Raw genomic sequence first — 20252 nt, 5'->3', positions numbered from 1 at the left:
CGTCAATGAATCTGAACCATTGGATTCGATCAGCGATCCAACGACCCTGATCCACCAGAAAGCATCATACCATTCAGATCGTGCGTGCATCGCACGCGTGCCTCTCCAAATGTTTCACGCAACCGTGCTCGATCACCACGTCACGCCGTCTGGCCACATCGAGACAAGATCGCAAGAAATCTGGGGTATTAAATGCCTCGACCGGCCAGTTTTACTAGTGCCAAACCCACCGACAAACCCCTTTGCCCCATCCGACTCGCGAGCAGGGAAATGGGAACAACACATCAAAAACATCAGACTATAATGAGTAACTAAAAGAGGAAAAAACAAGCACAAAAGAAAAAGAAAACTTTTTTTTATCATCCATGTAATCGGGTATATAACCCGAGGAAAATATGAGTAAAGGGGAAGATTTTGAATAGAAAAAAAAGAACTCATATTCAAAGCAATACCACCATTTTTCAAAGGTATCTCTACCTTTTTACATGCCATCTTTCCTTTCGTTTTTTATTTTTGAAGTAACATAGCCAAATAAAAAATGATAGTTTTTTTACCTTAGTTACAAACCCCTCATCGGAAAAAGGAAAAAGAGACCTCCTTTAGGAGTTTTAGGTCACCGAAAGGCCAAAGGTGGGGACATTTTGACCATTAGGAGTTCTTGCTTGTTTTAAAAGGATATTTGGGTTAAGGGTTTAGAAAAAGGTGTAACCTTTAGTTGTTTTAGGTAAGTTTTGGGATAGATAAGCCACCGGTGGTGGTGGCTGAGTGAGCGGCGATGTTTAGGAGTGTTTTGGGCTTCGGTCGAATAGATTTTTTGTAAGAGGGCTAGATGTTTTTTCTTCATTAAGCTTCAGTTTAGTGTTTAGGCTAGAGAGGGGGATGTAAGACTGGTCGAAGGAGGAAGTGGCCACCGATCTACAATGACCGATCATTTTTTAGGCCTTTGAAAGGTCTCTCGATCAAGAGAAAGGGGAGATATTTTTAGGGTGAGCAAAGAGAGTAAAAAAAAGAAAGGAGGCTAGGGTTCAGGGTTGTTACCCGAAATGGTAAAAAAAGGGTTTAAATATCATAGCTTTAGGGGTTATTTTAGCTCGTGCCCTTGGAAGTTTGCCGTGTTTTTACAAAATGGTCCATGTTTCCTTTTATTCCATGAAATGTTTGAAATGTGTATACCCTGGCTGCGTGATTTTTCATATTTTGGTTAGTTTAAAGAAAATAGGGAATTTTGATCTTAGATCCCTATAATATTACCGTGTTTTTACATTTTAATCACTGAAATGACTGTTTGCTTTATTATTCAAGTTTGATGACTGATTTAGTGATTTAACCATTTGTTTTAGTATACTTCGAAAAATGGAATATTATGTTTCGCTCCTCTTAATTTTAGCATGTATCTACATTTAGGTCACTGTTTAAATTCTCAAGTTGCATGCTATAATTTAACGAATATTTAATTTAGTCCCTATTTTGAGCCTGTATGGTCATTTTTTATTTTGGTCCTTGAATTTTGTTGCTGACTTTAATTTAGTCCTTAGATGAATTATTTTATTGATTAACATTTTTGTTAATTAACTTGTTTAATTAAAATTGTATTTTTGATTTTAGCATACTTAGTGTTAAATATATTTTGTTAGATCCGGTCGTAAATATCTTTAAGGTAATATTACTTTGTGAGAGGAACCCATGGATACACGCCTTAACTGATTAGGAGTGTGTTTTCGAGGATTGCATGTACTAAATGATATTCCCTTTTGCATATGAATACTTTTAGTGTATTAAATATATGTTTTTTTATAAAAAAAAATAAGGTAATAACCTTTTGTATGAAAATCCATAAAAGCGCGCCTTAACTGATAAGGAGTGTATTTTTTAGGATTGTCCATGCGAAATAATTCCCTTTTAGAAATTTTTTTATATAGGATCATAATTTAAATATATATTTGGATTTGCAAATTTCAATATTTAGATGACGTATAATTGATTAGGTACTGATTTCGGGCGTTGTGAGGATGCTCATCCTTCCCCACACGTAACCGACTCTCAAACCTTTTTCAAAACGAGTTTCAGGTTAAACGCATGTTACTTTTTATCTTTTAAAATTATTTTTCTTAAAATTATTTTAAAAGATATATTTTTTAGGTAATCGACTTACCTAACCCAAAGATCGATATCGACTCTGAATCTATTTATTTGTTCTTTATTTTGAAACCCAAAATTTCCTAAAATTAAGTTGGATCGTTCCTCGTCATAGCCCTAAAAAGCTTAAAGACGGTTCCGACAGAATAATTATAATATCATACAAGATTGGATTAAGAATTTTCATCTTAAACCCGAATCTGACCCGACTCGATTTTGTCTTTAAAAGAAAAAACTTGATCCTACCCAACTTAAACTTGAATTTTCAAAACAAAAATAATTGATCTAACCAAATCAATTAGATCGAATAAAAATTGTCGAGTCCAGATAAAATACCTATCCCTAAACATGATACACCACACCAGGAATATGATGCTATAATACTTTACAGAAAGCAATAACATTAGTGAATTGTAGAGCATACTGAGAATAATACGTACGGTATTGCAACAGAATATTGTTGAAATCAAAGCAAGTATACAACAGGCTTGCACTTTTAGAAAATCAAAACTTTTTTATATACAAATTATATATCAAGTCTACTACACTATTGTATTTTTTACATAACATTTTTTTTTATTCTGTAACGGCTGAATTACAAAGTTGATATTATGATCTAACAATTTTAACGTTAACACTGAATACAAAATTATAAATTACCACCAAACGGTCATGACGTGCTAATCTCCGTTATCTTTGTAGCTAGGGTGTTCATTCGGTTAAAACGGTGGCCGACCGAACCGAATTACCATTAATCGAATTAATCAAATTTTTTTCTTTAACCGTTAACCGAATCGAACTTTATTTTGAAAATATTAACCGAACCGAATAAAATTCGGTTAATTTTTGAATTAATCGAAATTTTTTAAAATTTTCTAATTTATATAAATTGAATATTTTTAAATTCAAAAAAACAATTTACAATTAATTTAAATAATATATAATTATAAAATAAAATTTTATATGAATTTTTTTAATTAATTAAGATTGATTTAGGTTTAAAAATTGTTGGATCTTAAATTATTAATTGGGTTTTAAATGGTTTGGGCTGAGCCCATATGTTATATATAATATATTTAAAATTTAAAATTTTATTTCGGTTAATTCAATTAATTAACTGATTTCAAATCGAATTAACCGTTAAACAAATTCGGTTCGATCGATTAATTCGATTAAAACCGAAAAATGAACACTCCTATTTTTAGCCTTCTTTTTAATTTTTCTAAATCTACTTTTTATAAAGTTGTTTACAACGGCTACAGCTGCCTGAATTACTTGATGAAAATAATGATGCCTAGTGTACCGAGTGATATGAAACTTTATGTTCTTTAAAGAAAATTTATAATTAAATTTTTTTTTTATAAAGTTAAGGTGATTATAAAGTTGTATCTGTTCTAAATACTCTTAATCATTTGACAATAAACACGCAATCACCTTACTGCAATTGTTAGGGATGTAAACAAGTCGAGTCGAGTCGAGCTCGAGTATTGTTGAGCTCGACTTTACTCGAAACTATGAAAATGAGCTCGACTCTACTCAAAAACTCGTGAGCCTAAAATTTTCAAGCTCGACTCTAAATCATGAACTGAAGCTCATAAAAGCTCGAAAAGAAAAAAAAATCTTAAACTTAACTCGATTAAAGTCTCAAATTCAAACTCGAACTTGAGCCTTAAATACATGAAAACCTTATCAGGCATATTTAAAAAAAATCTTAATATATTATATTTTCGAACTGCTCACAAGCTTTTCGAGTTAAATATCAAGTAGTTTGTTTCAACTCGTTAAGAACTAATGTCGAGCTTGAGCTCGAATCAAGTCCATTCGAGTCGAGTATTTACGAGCTTTGACCAAGTTAATCTCGAGTATCTCACGATCTATCTCGTCTCATTTATAGGCCTAGCAGTCATTGGTGCTCAAACTCATAACCACTAAGAACAACAAATCTTTTAACCATTGAGGTAAGTTGGTTCGTGCAAAATTTATAATTTAAGTTTCGTAGAAAGAAAGGCAAAAAACGTCTTGAAAGCATGGTTTTCATAACCGGACCGGTTAGCGAACCGGCCATGCTACCGGTTCACTGGTTCAACCGGTCTGACCGGTCGGAAGAACCGGACGACGTCATAATTATTTAAAATATTAAATAAAAATACCAAAAATATTTAATAAAAAATATTTTTTTATATCACAAGTCATATTCAAAGCAAGTCATAATATATATAAATTAAAAACCATAAAATCAAGTGAAACAAAATAATTCAAATTAACTACAACATAATATTTAAGGTAAAACATATTAAATAATAAATATAATTATATAACTATAATTAAAAAATAAATTTGGGGCTAAAAAATCATAACAAAATGATATTGTTTGGTTTAATTTTTTTTAAAAAAACAATCCCACATGACTAAGAAACATAGAAGAGCATCCCAAAAGTCTAAAGAGTAAAAATATGATAACAAAACAATCTCACATTGCTAAGAAACATAGAAGAGCATCACAACTAACTTCTATAAATAATAGATGTAATTTGGCATTCAAAATCATGGAGCATTTTGGTGAGCATTAAGTGAAATATTCTTTCACTTCAATCAAGCTCGAATTTTAGGCTTCAATTGAGCTTCTAAATTTTTTTTTAGTTCAAGCCTTTTGAGTTCAAGTTTCAATATTATATTTCGAGTTCGAGTTGAACTTAATAATTTTTAACTTGTGAGTTTGAGTGGATTTGAGCTTACTTTTAAAGTTTTCAAGTTCGAGTCGAGCTCAGCAATACTCAAGTTCGACTTGGCTAGTTTAACAAACGATGTTTGGTTTATTTTTTTAAAAAAAAATTTCCGGTTTTTTTCGGTTTTCATCCGATCTGGTTTGAACGGTTCAACGGTTCTGACCGATTTACTAGTAGCGGTTCAACCGGTTTAGATTGAACCGGACTAGACAACGGTTTCTGATTAAACCGATTGAACCGGCCGATCCGGTTTTCAAAACAATGCTGGAAAGAGCTTGTTTTTCCATTAAACTTTCGACCTTACCCAAATTTTGATATAATAAATCCCAAAATGTAATTTTCTAGGTTCCATCTAAAGGTTACTGAAAAATTATATTAATCTAAAAAATAACCTAAAACGGATTATAAAAGTTATAACTGATATAAAATAAAATTACATATAATTTATTCAACTACTATTCTTTTAACAAAAAATAATTTACTAAATAATTAACCTCACTCCAAATATCATTAAGATTTGATGCTAATATTATCGTATGATTTAGTTTTAAAAAATATCCAATTAAATGGTTAAAGTAGTGGCTGTTATTTCTAGAGATATTAGCTTCGAGTATCAGAGATTACATGGTATTTGATAGTTTATTATCAAATGGTTGAGTCTTTAAAACAAATACTTATAAACACCCTAGATTAATAAAAAAAAATATCAGATCAAATATAACAATGTGAACCCCTAAAACAGCTTTCTTATAACATTCTATTCCACATATCAGAAAATATTGTATAAAAGAATAAAACTTTATCACAAAATATAATTTATATATGAGATTCTGGTTCTTTGTGTGTTGATCTGATCCTAATATTCTAAAGCATCTAGAAAACGAAAATGGAAGGAGTGAGCTATAGAGATCAATATGGTCTAAAGATACCAATACTGAAAGTGATTGGTTGAGAGGCTATAAGGAGAAAAGTATTGTAAGCTTCTACGTGCTAGCAGAAATGGATGTATTGAGCTCTCACGGGAAATAATTGCATATATATTATTTTTAAAAATTATTAAATTCAACTTAATGTGCAGTGCACACTTCGTTTCTTGTCCAGTGTCGATCTACTTACCTTTTATCTTACAATCTGATAATCGACTCTCATAAATTAATTCATTGTATTTTTAACTTAGGTCCACCTCAAACATGTGTTATTTACATTTCCTCAAATCGATTACAAAATAATTAATTAATGAATGATATTGATAATAAATTGTGTCATCGAATAGACCTATTATTAATAAGTAATGTAATTTGGGGTATAGATTTATTATTATTATTTTTTTTGTTTTAAGTTGTATCGATTTAATTATAACTATTAGCTTTTCAACAATTCTCTTCCTCGAATGTCAAATCTCTTCATTAAACGGTTTTAAAGTTTGAATTCATTTCCTCTCTACCTTATAAAGGCTAGTTGAGATACAACTCCAGAAAAAGGAAAAGACTTTGGAATTTTTTTCCAAACTCATTCCTTCTGGTGATAGAGAAATACAATGTTGTATTTGACTAGTCAATATTGTTGTGCTTACCATTGTGATCGTTTGTTAGTGTGTCTTGAGAGACAGACGTCCAACACCACTCAAAGCACTGAGGAGATGACGGGTTTATCTTAAGAAAACTGTTCATACATGACTCAACATCTTTGTCCATCTAATTCCATGTCTACACACAAATAAACAATTTTATTAATCTATTTTAATTTTGCATCTATTTTTCTTTGTTTGATTCAATAATAATATTAACTTATTTTATTATTATTTTATTTTTTGAATTAATATTTTGTCTAACTTATAGCACTAAATTGATCAAATATATGCGATTTTGAAACCCAAAATGAATCTTACAATCTCTTGCAACGAATTTTGTTTTAAACTTTATGATAATTATATTATCATTTAATTTAATGATTATATCATTAGTTCAGTTTTGAAATACTTGAGTATTTCATAGTGTTGGGTTTTTTTTTGTGTTTTAGTTTCTCAAAAATAACAAAAACAAATCAGATTAAAATTTATATCTATTCATAAAAGGGTGAATTGAAGTCCAGGCTCAAAGCCCACTGAAACCTAGAAAATAAAAATAAAAATGCTAGGGTTTCACTAGTTCGTACTATATATATACACCTCATTTTAGTTATCCTTTCTTTCTCGATTTGGATTGGACTTTTTGCGTGGACAGAACCAGACGAGCAGCCGCTGCCGTCGTCGCCATGGTGAAGTTTCTGAAACCCAACAAGGCCGTCATCGTCCTCCAAGGTCGATACGCCGGTCGCAAAGCGGTCATTGTGAAATCCTTCGACGAAGGCACCCGTGACCGCCCCTATGGTCACTGTTTGGTTGCAGGGATAAAGAAGTACCCCAGCAAGGTTATCCGCAAGGACTCCGCCAAGAAAACAGCCAAGAAGTCACGCGTCAAGTGCTTCGTCAAGCTCGTCAATCACCAGCATCTGATGCCCACGCGCTACACCCTCGATGTGGACTTGAAGGACGTGGTTTCCGTCGATGCTCTTCAGACCAAGGACAAGAAAGTGGCTGCTTGCAAGGCAACCAAGGAGAGGTTTGAAGAGAGGTTCAAGACCGGGAAGAACAGGTGGTTCTTTACTAAGCTTAGGTTTTGAGGCTCTTTTTGGTATTGTGTTATCGTCTTTGAAAGAGGAACGTCTGGCGTTCAACCTAGTGCTTCAAACATTTTGCATTTTAAGGGAGAATTTGAATCTTTTTCTATTATATGTTTCTGGGTTATTTTGTTATATGATGTTGTGTTATTTACTCATTTTTCTTATAAATCCGTGGTTGCTTTAGGGCTTTATACTTGTTAGAAGATGATAATTGACTCTTTGAATTAGTACGTTCTTCAATGTTTGACCATATTTGTGGTATCATTGCTGCTGAACTGTAGTTGTTTGGCCCGCCTGAGAAATTGATGTGACGCAGTTTGTTGTTTTGTTCTACTTTTGGATTGAATGTTATTAGATTTTAAAGCCTGTTTTCGATTTAGTTCTGCATGGACCGGTCACTTGTCATCTTAGGGTGACTATTTGTCTATCGATTACTGATTAGTTTAGCACAATAATTTACCCATGTACAATCTTCTGTATTCTACTTTAGAAGTTGGGTTTTGGGTTTGTTTATCCTTGTGTGTTCCTTTGGCTTGAAAGTAATCATTGGATTCTTGTGCTAGCTTTTTGGTCTGCCGGACTTGCTTATTGCTAGTGACGATTGCGGGCATGTGCTTGATGCCGATACTTTTAAGAGAATTAGAATCCGACTAAATGTGATTCACTCTGTCATTGTATCTTGTTGTACTTATTTTGGTTCCTTTCATTCTCTCGAGCCAAGTTGGCTTGTTACTTGATTGCAGTCATATGATTTACAGGGTTCATGGTTTTGCTAAGCTTGTTTGAAATTGCCTAAAATATTGTTCTAGTAATGGCCGTCCGTTTTTCATTTTTGTAATTTGGTGCGTCGGTAGTCTATTGGTAATGCCATCCGTTTCTTTACATGTGCAAAAGCAGGTCTTGGTGTGGTAGTTCATATTGATTTTGCTTAGATCATGCATTTATGGGAATTGGATTTACCTATGATATATCTGTTGGATATCAGTCTGTTTGGAAAGTTGTTTCTTAGGATAGGAGTGAGTCCACTGGTTAATGCGATCGACTCAACCCACGCAATTGAGTTCAAACTTTTATTTGTTTCATGTAATTCGTTTTTTTTATGTTTGGTTGTTGTACAATAGATTAGGGATGTAATTAAGATGGGACAGCGAGTTACTCGAGATCAATTAAGTCAAAGTTTGATCAACTCTCAAATTTAATGGACTTGAATTTTTAATGAGCTAAAACATGTTATTTGATACTTGAAAAGATCGTGAGCCACATGCAAAAAATAATATATTAAATTTTTGGTTTTTTTTAAATTAAGTTTTTTTTATTAATATTAGCATTAACATTTATATAATCTTTTTTTTTAAATTACTATGTAAAGTTTTTGTACTTGAAAACTTCTTTTAGTTTGAGTCAAGCTTATAATTTTTGACTTTTAGTTGAACTTGAAAATTTTAAGCTTGTGAGTTTTTTAGTAGAGTTTAGCTTTATTTTTTTTTTATTTTAAGTCAAATCAAGTTTTAATTTGTTTTTTTTTTGAGTTTGAGTTAAGTTTGACAGTTTTAAATTTATGATTTTTTTAGTTTGAGTTTAATTATACACTTTTTGAGTTGAATTGAGTTAAACAATATTCGAACATGGTTTGTTTACATCCCTATAATAGATTAGGCCACGTAATTCTCCTTGTATTCCTAGATAAAACATTTTATCAGTACACTTTTTCAATTCCTTTCATTCTCCCCCTCAAAGCATTAAAACCCTACTTTCTCTTCGTCAAGAACACTTGCATGTACGTATTTATGTGTTGCAGACGCGAACACCATGATGAACACAATTACACAAAAAAATATTATCGAGTCTATAAGTAAAATTCAATTCGATTAGAACTCAAAATATCAAGTAGTTTGAATAGTTTGACACCAAAAAATCAAATAATTCAAACAACTCGATATGGTCAATACAAAATTTATTTTTTAAGTTCTTTCTCAAAGTTCTGCTCACCTAATTGTGATATAGGTAAAATAAGTACACAATGTTCTGTCGTGCTCTTTTCGAAAGCCTGGATAAAGATAACAGGGTTACATCTACACGCAGGACTTAGGTAGAGCATTAGCTATTCTCGTCAACAAACCAGAAACATGTGGAAAGGTACCATAATACAGTCTAGAATGATGTCATTATACAAACCAACCGTATTTATCTTTTGACAAACAAGCAAAGGGAAGGAATGAAAACAAGTTCCTCCACCAACAAAAGAAAAGCATACACAAAACTAAGCTTTTCACTCTGCGGTGCATACATTATATTTGGGCAGATGCAATATCAATGAAACAAATAACGCTTCCCAAATATAACGCCGATGATCACCGATACCAAAGCCACTCCCACTATAAACTTCACGGTGGTCAAAGGAGAAGAAGCCTCGGTGTGCGTAATCGACGAAGAAGAGGAGGACGGAGTTTGCTTTGCAGCCTCTTCCAACTTCTTGCTCTTCCTTTTCGATGGTGTTGTAAAAGTTAATCCACCACTATCCCTGGATTTCATCCCTACTTCATCCTTCGGTTCGGCTGAACCGTTATCCCCCTGCAACACGGGATTCAGGAGTAAGCAGAAAATTTCATATTGAGGGCCCAAAGTATACATGAAACGACCAGCTAAGAGCCAAGGAGGGATTAAAACTACGAACTGACCTTCACTTTAGCTTCAGCTAATTGCAGTTTATCTTCCAACTCTTTGACCTTCTTCTCAAGTAGTCGTGTTTCTTCCTTTTTGGCTTCAAGCTCTTCAAGGCAACGGTTTAAAATCGCTTCCCGTTCCAACTCTTTCCGGGAATCTTCCTCTTTCTGTTTGACATTTGACCAAAAACACAGTTACTCCCCATTCTTTGGAACAGATCATTTCAAACATGACAGTGATGATAAATTCAAATTTCATTACTGCAAACAGAAATAGCAGCTCAGCTAGCATAGACTATAAATTTAGTCTAACCTGTTGATTAATGGCTCTCAGGGAAAGTTGTAAATCTCTTTGAAATTGAAGAACTTGTGCATTGATAGAATCTCCATCACCAAGATTTTGTGCACGGTGTTCTAATTCTGAAGTGAATTCAGCCAATCTTAGATTGTTAACCTACAAGTGACAAACCAAATGGTTAGAATTACTAGCAAAAAAATTTGGAAAAACCGAAGTCAGTTTACTTATTGATTAACAGAGTATGATACCTCTTCTTTCAGTTGAGTTTCTAGCTTCACCAACTGTTCTTCAAGCTCTTTATCACGAGTTTGAATCCTGGAACTTTCTGCCATCTCGTCCTTTAGATTCCTGATCTCCAATGTCAGAGAATTTTCGTTTTCCTTTTCTTTTTTCAATTGCTCTTCAAGCTGTTCTATTACAGATTGAAGTTCCTCCTTTGTATCCTGATGGGTTTTATTGAGCAGATTATTCTCCTCCATTAGTGAAGAAATCTGTAACATAAAAAAAAAAAAACATAGAAACCATCACTTCTGTTTATTAAGATGCTAGGAAAGTTTTCATCCAAACCTGTGATTGAAATCTCTGCCCTTCAGAAGTTATTTGCAGCGTTAAATCTTCTATAGCTTTCTTTGACGAGTGAAGTTGTTCAGCAGTTTCATCCTTCTCTGTCAGGGCAGCCGCCAGTTTGGCCTCCAAATCACTGAGTTTTGACTCGTATGTAGCAAGTTCCTGGGTAAGCTTCGAATTCGCCCCGGCTAGTTCTCCACTCTCGTTTTCAAAGTGAGATGACTTGGTTTGAAGCTCCTCAACAAAGCTCTCCAACTGCTTTAATTTTGCAAGAGTTTCTTCCACCTCGACTTTTCTAGATACGGCAATTTCGGATGCTTCATGAGCTTGTTCTTCATATGTTTTAATTTGTCCTTCAAGCACTTTCATCTTTTCAATCAGGTCATTGGCTTCTGATTCTTTCTTGGTGTGTTTCTCAATAGCTTCATGTAAACGTGCTTCTGCTTCCACAATTTGGGATTCAGCTTCAGCTCGAAGTTCTAAGGCCTTTGTATGCTGAACTGATAATTCTCTAATTGTGTACGTATGAGAAGCAATTTCTTGATCAGCTACTTCCTTCTCAGAAACAGCAGAATTAAGCAATTCCTGAAGCTCGTCAATTCGGGCCTTGAGTTGAATGTTTGTCTGAAGAAGAAGTTCATTATCTGAAGAAGACTGAAGAGCTTTATTTTCTACTTCCAACATCTCTTTTCGGAGTTGTTCATTTGTGCTTTCCAACGAGGCCAGTTTTGTTAAACTCTGATCCAATTCTTCCTTTAGATTTGCAGACTGTCCGGATGCTTCAGCAACCTGATCTTCACAAACCTTTATCTGATCTTCAAAAGATTTAAGTTTATCAAACAGAGATTTCGCCTCTGAATCCTTGTTGGTGAAGTTTTCCATCACTTCTTGGAGCTTAGCCTCTGAATTCCTTGCTAGAGATTCATGTAATGACTCAAGCTCCAAGTTCCTTGTACTAGCTTGCTCTAATACTCTTACATGTCGCTCTAGTTGCTCTTCAGCGGCTTTAAGCTTTTCCGTTGCCTCACTTTCTCTCAAACCAGTAGCCTTAAGTTCATTTTCAATGCTTTCTAATTTCTGTTGTGTCATATTTAAATCATCCCTCAGAATTTCCACCAGATTTTCTGCTTCAGCAAGCTTTTCACTGGAGCCTTGAGACGTCTCTTCCAACTTTTTCTTCTCACCAGTTGCTAAATTCAAGCAATCTGTCAATTCCTTCTCCTTCTCATTGGCCATTTGCAGTGCAATTTCAAGGCTTGATGTTCTAGCTTGGAATGCCTCAAGTTCGCATGCAAGTTCAGATATCTTATTGGAGTATCTAGTGGACTCGGCCTCTGCCTCTCCACATTTCTTCTCTAATTTGCTTATCCGTTCTTCAAGTTCTTGAATCCTGTATTTCTCTGCTTCAAGCAACAGCTCCAACTCATTGACCTTCGTGTCGCCTCCCTCTAATTTGGAATGAGAAGTCTGGAGCAGATCCTCTAGCTCAAGGCTGCGCTGATGACTCATATTAGCTCGGTCTTTATGTTGAGCGCTTTTCTCAGCAGCAATCTTCAATTCCTCCGTAAGCTCTGAGTTTTTAATTGCTGACTGATTTAGAGCTGATTCTAGCGTGTTTGCCTTCTCCTGATATTCCTGCATTTGATTGTTTAGCAGTTCTTTTTCTTCCTCTACCTCTCCCAATTTGGTAGTAAGCTCAGATATCTTCCCGGAGAATTCCTTCAGTTCTTTCTCAGCTTCAAAACCTTTTAGTTCTGTCAAATTTAACTGTTGTTCAAGCTCCACGTTCCTCTGCTCAGCTTCTATATAACGTGGTTCAATCTCCCTCGGGTTCGATTTTGTATCTTCTGCTGCTTCATTTGATGCCTTGAGTATATCCTCCAGCTCAAGATTCTGTTTAGAAGCAGTTGATGCGGCAGCTCCGGATTCACTACGGAGATCTTCAAGAGATTTCAGTTTCAGTTCAAGCTCCTCATTATTAGATAGAGCCTGAGACAAGAGAGAATCAGTTTTACAGAAATTTTCATTTGAAAGCTTCAATTTTTCTTCGAATTCGCTGCACAACCCCTTTGTCCGTGCTACATTGCTATCGAGATCCGACATGGCTATCTCTAGAGCTTCTTTTTCTTTTAGCACTTTATTTAATTCTTCCTGCACAACGGAGACCTGAATTTCTTTGTCCTTCAGCCTTTCTTCGACCAATTCCCTTGCTTTGACTTCTTCCTCCAGTTTCAACTTGATATCTTCCAACTCAGAAACCTTAGCTTGAAGATCATCTTTGGTTGCAGCAAAAATATTCTCAAAATCTGAGATATTTTCGTTCACCCTAGTTTCTGAAGCTTTTCTCAAGTCCAATTCTTCAGTCAATTCACTAATAAGAGCTTCCTTAGAAGCAATTCTTTGCTCCAAGTCCAGCACCAGTGCTTTAGAAAGTGCCAATTCCTCCTGAGCAACAGAAAGTTCAGCTGTTGTGCTTTGAAGTGCTGCATTAACCTTCTGGTTTTCAGCAACCTTTTCATACAGGCCCTTGACTTCTTCCTTGAGGGAAGCCATTTGATCTTCCATTTCTTTTGCACTAAGTTTTGCAGTTTCAAGCAATCTCTCGAACTCCAAAGCCCTTTGTGTCTCAGACTCAGCATGCAAGCAGCTTTGGTTATGCAATTCTTCGAACTTCCGTGCCTCTTCCGCCGAACTCTGCAGATCCTGCTCCAACTCTTGCATCCTCTTTCTTGAGTTTTCAATCTCAATGTTGAGACCATCAAATGTTTCCTTCACTTCAGTGAGTTCCTTCTGTTTCGCCACTTGAGCTTGCAATGCCTCTTGCAAATCGGTTAGCTGAGAACTGTATCTCTGTTCAGCTTCAATGATCTGCTCCTGCAATTTTTTGTGACTGAGATCAAGTTCATCATACTTCTTTTCCACTTCATCCAACTTCTCCTTTGCAAGCAAAGCCTCATCCTTCAGTTTGTTTTTTTCTGATTCAGAATGCTTTAATGCTTCACTCACTCTTTCCTGTTCAAGCTCGAGTTCCTTCAACTTTTCATGGGCTTCAAGTAGTTCTCTACTTGAATTCCTTACGCTTCTTTCCGTGATCGCCGACTCCTCTTGCAGGGGTGCAAGCTTAGCCACATTAGAGCCATCCTTCATATCTAATGCTTCCTTCTCTACTTTAATGAATTCTCCCCCCAAGGTGGTTTCTTCATCTTCTTTGATTCCTACCTGCGAGAAGTCGCCATTAGAGGCCAATAATGTATCATGCCATAACCATTAGAAAGCACTGCTCAGCCTCAAATATGTCAAGTGATGTAGAAGTTCAACTAAGAGACTAAATTGCCAAGTAAAATAGGAAAAATTTGCCAGATTGAACCCAGAATAGCTTGAACTATTTATGGAAATAATGTATAAAATGAACCAGAAATTGTCATTTTGCTGAAATTGAAAAGTGAACATAATATAATTGCAAATGAAAAGCAACGAAAAAGAAAACGCAGAGAACAGAAATATGATCTTACATTAACAGCTTCCTCCTTTGCTGGGATTTCAATACTGGCTAGGTTCTCTCCTTCCATAATTGAATTAATAAAAATTCTGGCTTTATCACTTGTTCACCTGTCATCACTAAAATCAAATGAAAAAAAAAATAGAGAAAATGCGTAGTCCATGAATTTAGTCAGTTAAATTCACACCCAATCGTACGTACACGCAAATTGGGCTTAAGTCGAAAGGTTTAGATATGCCATTATCTACCGGCGATATTATATAAAAAACTCCTAAAAATTCATTTATTCGATCAATACTTCTCAAACATGTTTTTTATAAATACCCCTCAAACTGCCCACTAAGATGATCTCGTGCACTGCAAAAAGTGAAATCATAACTCAAATTATACGAAAAATGAGTTTCATCTTTTTTTATTGCCTTTTCCAAAAAAAATTATTTTATCTAAAAAGTTGATACGTCTTGCGTTCAATAAAACGTGAGATTTATTAAACGCATTTTGTAAGATGTAAAATTGTCCTACGTTTATAGTTTGGGAGTATTTTTCTTAAAAATCCTATTTGAGAGTTCAATAAATGAATTTTTTGGATTTTTTATATATAATAACGCCATATCTACCTTAGTATTTTAAAATTTATTCCCGATATTTTTCATATTCCAAATTATATAAAATGCATCCCCCAATTTTCCCATTGATGAAGGCAGAAGACAGGGAAAGAGTACTAGCATATTCTTATCGTAGTCTTGTAGCTCCATATTAATATTTGTGAATTGATATGAATGATGTGCCAAATAAAGCTGTGTATAAGGCAGACGAAGATGCCATTGTCAATTTGCCACCTAACAACGACAATCATGTGTCCTTTTTTAAGACGATTCCATCACATTCCCTTAAAAAGGTGATTTGTGTCCTTTTTTTTTAAAGATTTATGGATACAATTTTTATTTTCTTTTAAATCTTAACTTTAAAACAACTTTTTTAAAGGGACCAAAAAACGTATATTTTAATTTTAGTTTTGTTGGGGTAATCCTCCGCTCTTCGGTAGCTGTAAAAGCAAGATGAAGATGACATTTGTCAATTTGCCACCTAACAAAGGTGTTAAAGGCTCCCATTGATTCCATCAAATTCCCTTATATGGGCCTTTTTAAGATTAAAAGGACGAATAGCTTACATTTTAATTTTAGCTTCATTGAGAGTAATTTTTAATTTTTTTTTGAATTAATCACTGGTATTCGATCTATTGATCGAATAATTCATTTCAGGTGCTGCAGAGGCGATGACAATCCTCCCAGCCCAGTTTATTTCATTCGCAAACGTTAGGGTTCGAACCCCAAGTCTTACATAAGAGATCTAGTATCTCTTCCCATTAAACCAAGTGTTATTCATCAATCAATTCTTTTTTATTATTTATTTTAACTTTTTATTTTACTTCAAGAGATGAAAAAAGTATATTTTAAACATAGTTCTGTTGAAGGTAATTTTGTTTCCTTCGTATTGAATCTTTAAAGTGTTCTTAATTATTATTATTATTACTTTGAAAGAAAAGTGTTCTCTACTATTAAGTATCAGTAATATATCATGTTTTGTGTGTCCCAAAATGTGTGCTTAGCTCTAGCCGTTGAATTTTATATGGTGTATCACTCTTTGGATGTTGGGAGTATCTTTTTACCTCTCGTATCACAGGTTTTATATGGTGTATCACTCTTTGGATGTTGGGAGAATCTTTTTACCTCTCGTATCACAGGTATAATTACCTAATAAACGACTTTTAATAGAAGTGTTCCTAACAACCCAAGAGTAGACTGAGTAGTATAAGAAATAAAAATCTCCGATAATTTTTTAATTAATTTGATGTAAGTATAAGACTATTTATTCAAAGATAATTACTCATTTCACATTAAACTGTAACACCGTTAGCATTCCTGATATTTGAACCCGAGACCTCAACTACTAATAATAATTTTTTACCACCTAAGTTGCTAGATCAAATATAAACATATTGGGGACACAATATCTTACTTATTAAGAAAGTCCGCAATCAAATTATATATAAATGACACGTAAATTACTTCTCCTAAAAGGGTTAGAGATTCCCTTCATAGCCATTCTTTTTCATTTTCTTGGGTATTTATATAATTATCTATTTTAGATATTTTATATTTAAATATAACAGTAGTTTTATAAATGATATCTATAACTTTTAGAAGTATATATATATATATATATATGACATTATCAGATTTTTTTTAATATTTTTAACATACACGTTATTAATAGATAATTAAGTGATCAAGTAATAATTTTTAACTTAGCATATGTAAATTTGTTATTGGTTTTTAACAATAGTATCATTTTGATATCTAAATTTTAACAATTTAATTATTTTTAAAATTGTCCAACAGATTGTAAATTTATTATTATTATTTTAAATTTAGTTGACCAACAAACGTTTGTTATAGTGGCGGCATGTTGCACTCTTAATTTGAAAGTATAAATAGTTCAAAATAATTTTCAAATAAAATAATTAATAATCATAGTTTGGAGATTTATATTTAATAAAAATTATATCATTTTTCTTTACGATTTCACCTATAATTCTTGTTAGATAAATTCTTTAAAATTTTATTTTACACGACAAATTTCAATGGTAATTAATCCAATTGTTTCGATATTTATACAAAAATAGCCTAAAATTAACTTCATCTATTCCTTTTTCCTGATTTAGAAGACCATCCAGCACCGTTCTCATCATTATTCATCGACCATGTGGAATCAATAACTTTGTGGAACCAAAAAGAGTCCATCTAAGAAGGCACACCGTCACTTTAGCTTAATTTTGTTCTATGTGCTAAAGCTAAAGCATATCCGAATCTAAAGGTCTTTTTATTTAAATTTTTAAAAATAATAATAATAATAAAAGCGTGACAGCTAAATTTACTAGTAATTGAATACTGAAGCCCATCCTATACTTCTCCGTCAGTTTCATCTTTTTTTTTATATATATTTGGATATCCATTACCTCCTATAATTATTGCGTCGAAAATGACAGTTTTTTTTGGGGGGGGGGGGGAAATCAGCCTACTTGCTCAAGGATTTAGAAGTCAATTCGAGGAATCAACAACAGTCGCGAGTGGATTGCAATCGGTCATGTATTGGTTGCAGATAGTCGATTTTACTTCATTCTTTTTTTTCAAAAAAGGAATCGGATACGCTACAGCCTAAAGGTTCCTTTGGGATCTAGAACACTTCAAAAATTTAAACCAGTGGAAAATTGAAAGACTACCTAATGGAAGAAAGAGAAGGAATCGGTATTATGATGAAGAGGATCATCTTGTGATGATCAAATTCGACAGTATTCCAAACAAAAGACAAAAGAATTGCTACTTTTATTCTACTGTGTCTCTAGAAAACTCGGAAAATCATCCACCAAAAATGATCTAATCAATAACTCATCGTGAAGATCGATCATACAAGAAAGTGAAAAGAACGCAGAGTCATTAGAAGAGACGAAAAGAAATTCTTGCCTGATGGGAGAAGCAGGAATGATTTGCTTTGGCGTGCCTTGCTACTTGTTTAGCGCTGTGGAGGAGCTAAGAAACAAAAACGGTGAAATTTTCAGAAAGGGAATGATGAAGATGGCGATAAAATATGAAAAGCCAAAAGATGCTTTGATATAAAAGGCGGAGCTCCATTTACAAAAAGGAAAGGAAAACTATATTCTATTAAAAAAATAAATTAAATTGGACTAGATTTGATTTAATTGTATGTTTAAAAGTTGGTTTAATTTTTTTAGTATAAAATAATGATATATTGTATCTTCAAATTCTATTCTACAAAAAAATGTTATCAAAATTTTAACTTAAATTATATATATAATTAGTGTGAATAAAATATAAAAATTAAATTAAATAAAAAATAGACAAATATCCCTTTTTCTACAAGGAAAGTACACAAGTATATAACACTAAGGTCGTGTTTGTTTTTACTGTGTAAGGTCTGCAAAGCTCTTATGTCTGCGCTGCGCAGACCACGCGCAGACATTGGGCTTCGTAGACTGTTTGTTTTTAGAAGACAGAAGCTCTTCTAACATCTGCGCGGCGCAGACGTGGTCTTATGTCTGCAGACGTCTTCTAACCTCTTCAAAGATGTTTTATATTTAATTTTATATTATATTTGATTTTAATTTTAATATTAAATTTTTTTAAATAAATTAAATATTAATTTTTTAATATTATATTATAGATATTAATTTTAATATTAAATTTTAAAATAAATTAAATATTAATTTTTAAAAAATATATTATAGATATTTAATTTTATATCATATAAATCATTTTATATATTATTAAAATTTTATATTTATTTTAATTATTTTGATTTAAGTTTAAATATAATATTTTTTTGGATTTTTATTTTTAAATTATATTAATCTTTTTATACAAAATGTAAGTATTTAAACCATATTGTTTAATAAAAAATGATTTCATTGTTTGATAATTAGGATTTTAAAATATAAATTTTTTTAAAATATAATCACAATTAAATAAAAATAGTAATCATAAAATAATTTGATAAATTAAAAAATATTTTCTAAAAATATCATATAATTATAAAAATAAATTATGAATATATATTTTAAAAAATTAAAAGTATTACATGATTGCATATTTAAAAAATCATATAATTTAATGATCATTTATAAATTTTATTCTATAAAACTAATAATACATGTGATTATGTGAGACTTATAATAGAATTAATAAGGTGATATTTGTTTTTCTAAAAAAATTATTATTGTAGTTGTATGAATTATTTAAATTTCAGTATTGTAAAACTAAAATTATTTAAATATCATAATTGCAAAACTCTTTTAAGTTTAAAAAATCAATTTATTTATATTTCAGTTTATTTTAGCAGTCTGCAGATTTTAAAAAACAAACAGTCTTCTTCTTACAGACTGCAGACTTTTGGTCCACCTCTTCTGCTGCAGATGCCTACAGATGTGGTCCGCATACCGCAGACCTTTTACCTCTTCAAAAAATAAACACCACCTAATTCAACTTTATAATAATAACAAGTCATTCTCAACTAATATAAATAAACAAAAGATATCAACATCTTTCGAAAATAAAGTTAGTTGAATTAAAGTAAAACCAAATGCTTGACATATTTTTTTGGATTAAATAAATTAAATTTTAATCTTATTTTAGTTAACCTTGTCACACTAAAATATATATTATTTGTTAAGAGAGAACTAAATTATGATCGTATATCATTTTCTTATAGATTTATTTGTACTTTAAGATGGAGAGGAAAAACATTATATTTACGCGACTATTACGTAAGAACATTTCGATTAAATGCCAATCATTGCACCCACCAAAAAGTTATTGCATATTCCTTCCAAGGAAAAATGTTTGTTACATATTAAACATAGTTTTATGTTTTTATATGATCGTCATCTTTGTGTAATTTGCACGTTAAATAATAGCTTGATTAAATGACAAATGCTCCCTTATTATAAAAAATTATAGTAATATTGAGAATATTATCTCATCGTTTCACTTCGAGAAGAAAACAATATTAACTATACAATAGATGCAATAAGATAATTAATTAATAAATTTCAAATTAAAAATAAAACATTATAAAAATGAGATGAAATATGATATGTTTTAAGACATAACACAAAATATAACGTC

General features: G+C 32.4%; 2 protein-coding genes across 2 annotated transcripts; one reads left to right on the top strand and one right to left on the bottom strand.

The window, feature by feature from the left end:
• Positions 1–7061: 7061 nt before the first annotated feature.
• On the top strand, positions 7062–7557 carry LOC120139131 (60S ribosomal protein L27-3-like). The gene has a single exon (XM_039154450.1). It carries the CDS (start codon positions 7116–7118, stop codon positions 7521–7523), a length of 408 nt encoding a protein of 135 aa, XP_039010381.1. The 5' UTR covers positions 7062–7115; the 3' UTR covers positions 7524–7557.
• A 2103-nt stretch (positions 7558–9660) lies between these two features.
• On the bottom strand, positions 9661–18183 carry LOC120139184 (myosin-7-like). Its single transcript, XM_039154498.1, has 7 exons — positions 18075–18183; positions 14564–14660; positions 11052–14270; positions 10733–10975; positions 10500–10640; positions 10202–10354; positions 9661–10094 (listed from the first exon to the last, which is right to left on the bottom strand). Exons 2-7 carry the CDS (start codon positions 14618–14620, stop codon positions 9834–9836), a joined length of 4074 nt encoding a protein of 1357 aa, XP_039010429.1. The 5' UTR covers positions 14621–14660; positions 18075–18183; the 3' UTR covers positions 9661–9833.
• Between the last annotated feature and the right edge of the window lie 2069 nt (positions 18184–20252).

This window comes from Hibiscus syriacus, unplaced genomic scaffold (genome assembly GCF_006381635.1).
Source record: "Hibiscus syriacus cultivar Baekdansim isolate YM2019G1 unplaced genomic scaffold, ASM638163v2 tig00110729_pilon, whole genome shotgun sequence".
In the NCBI taxonomy this organism is placed as follows: domain Eukaryota; kingdom Viridiplantae; phylum Streptophyta; class Magnoliopsida; order Malvales; family Malvaceae; genus Hibiscus; species Hibiscus syriacus.
Note: the sequence above shows the minus strand (reverse complement) of the source record. Positions and strands in the feature narration are given on the sequence as shown.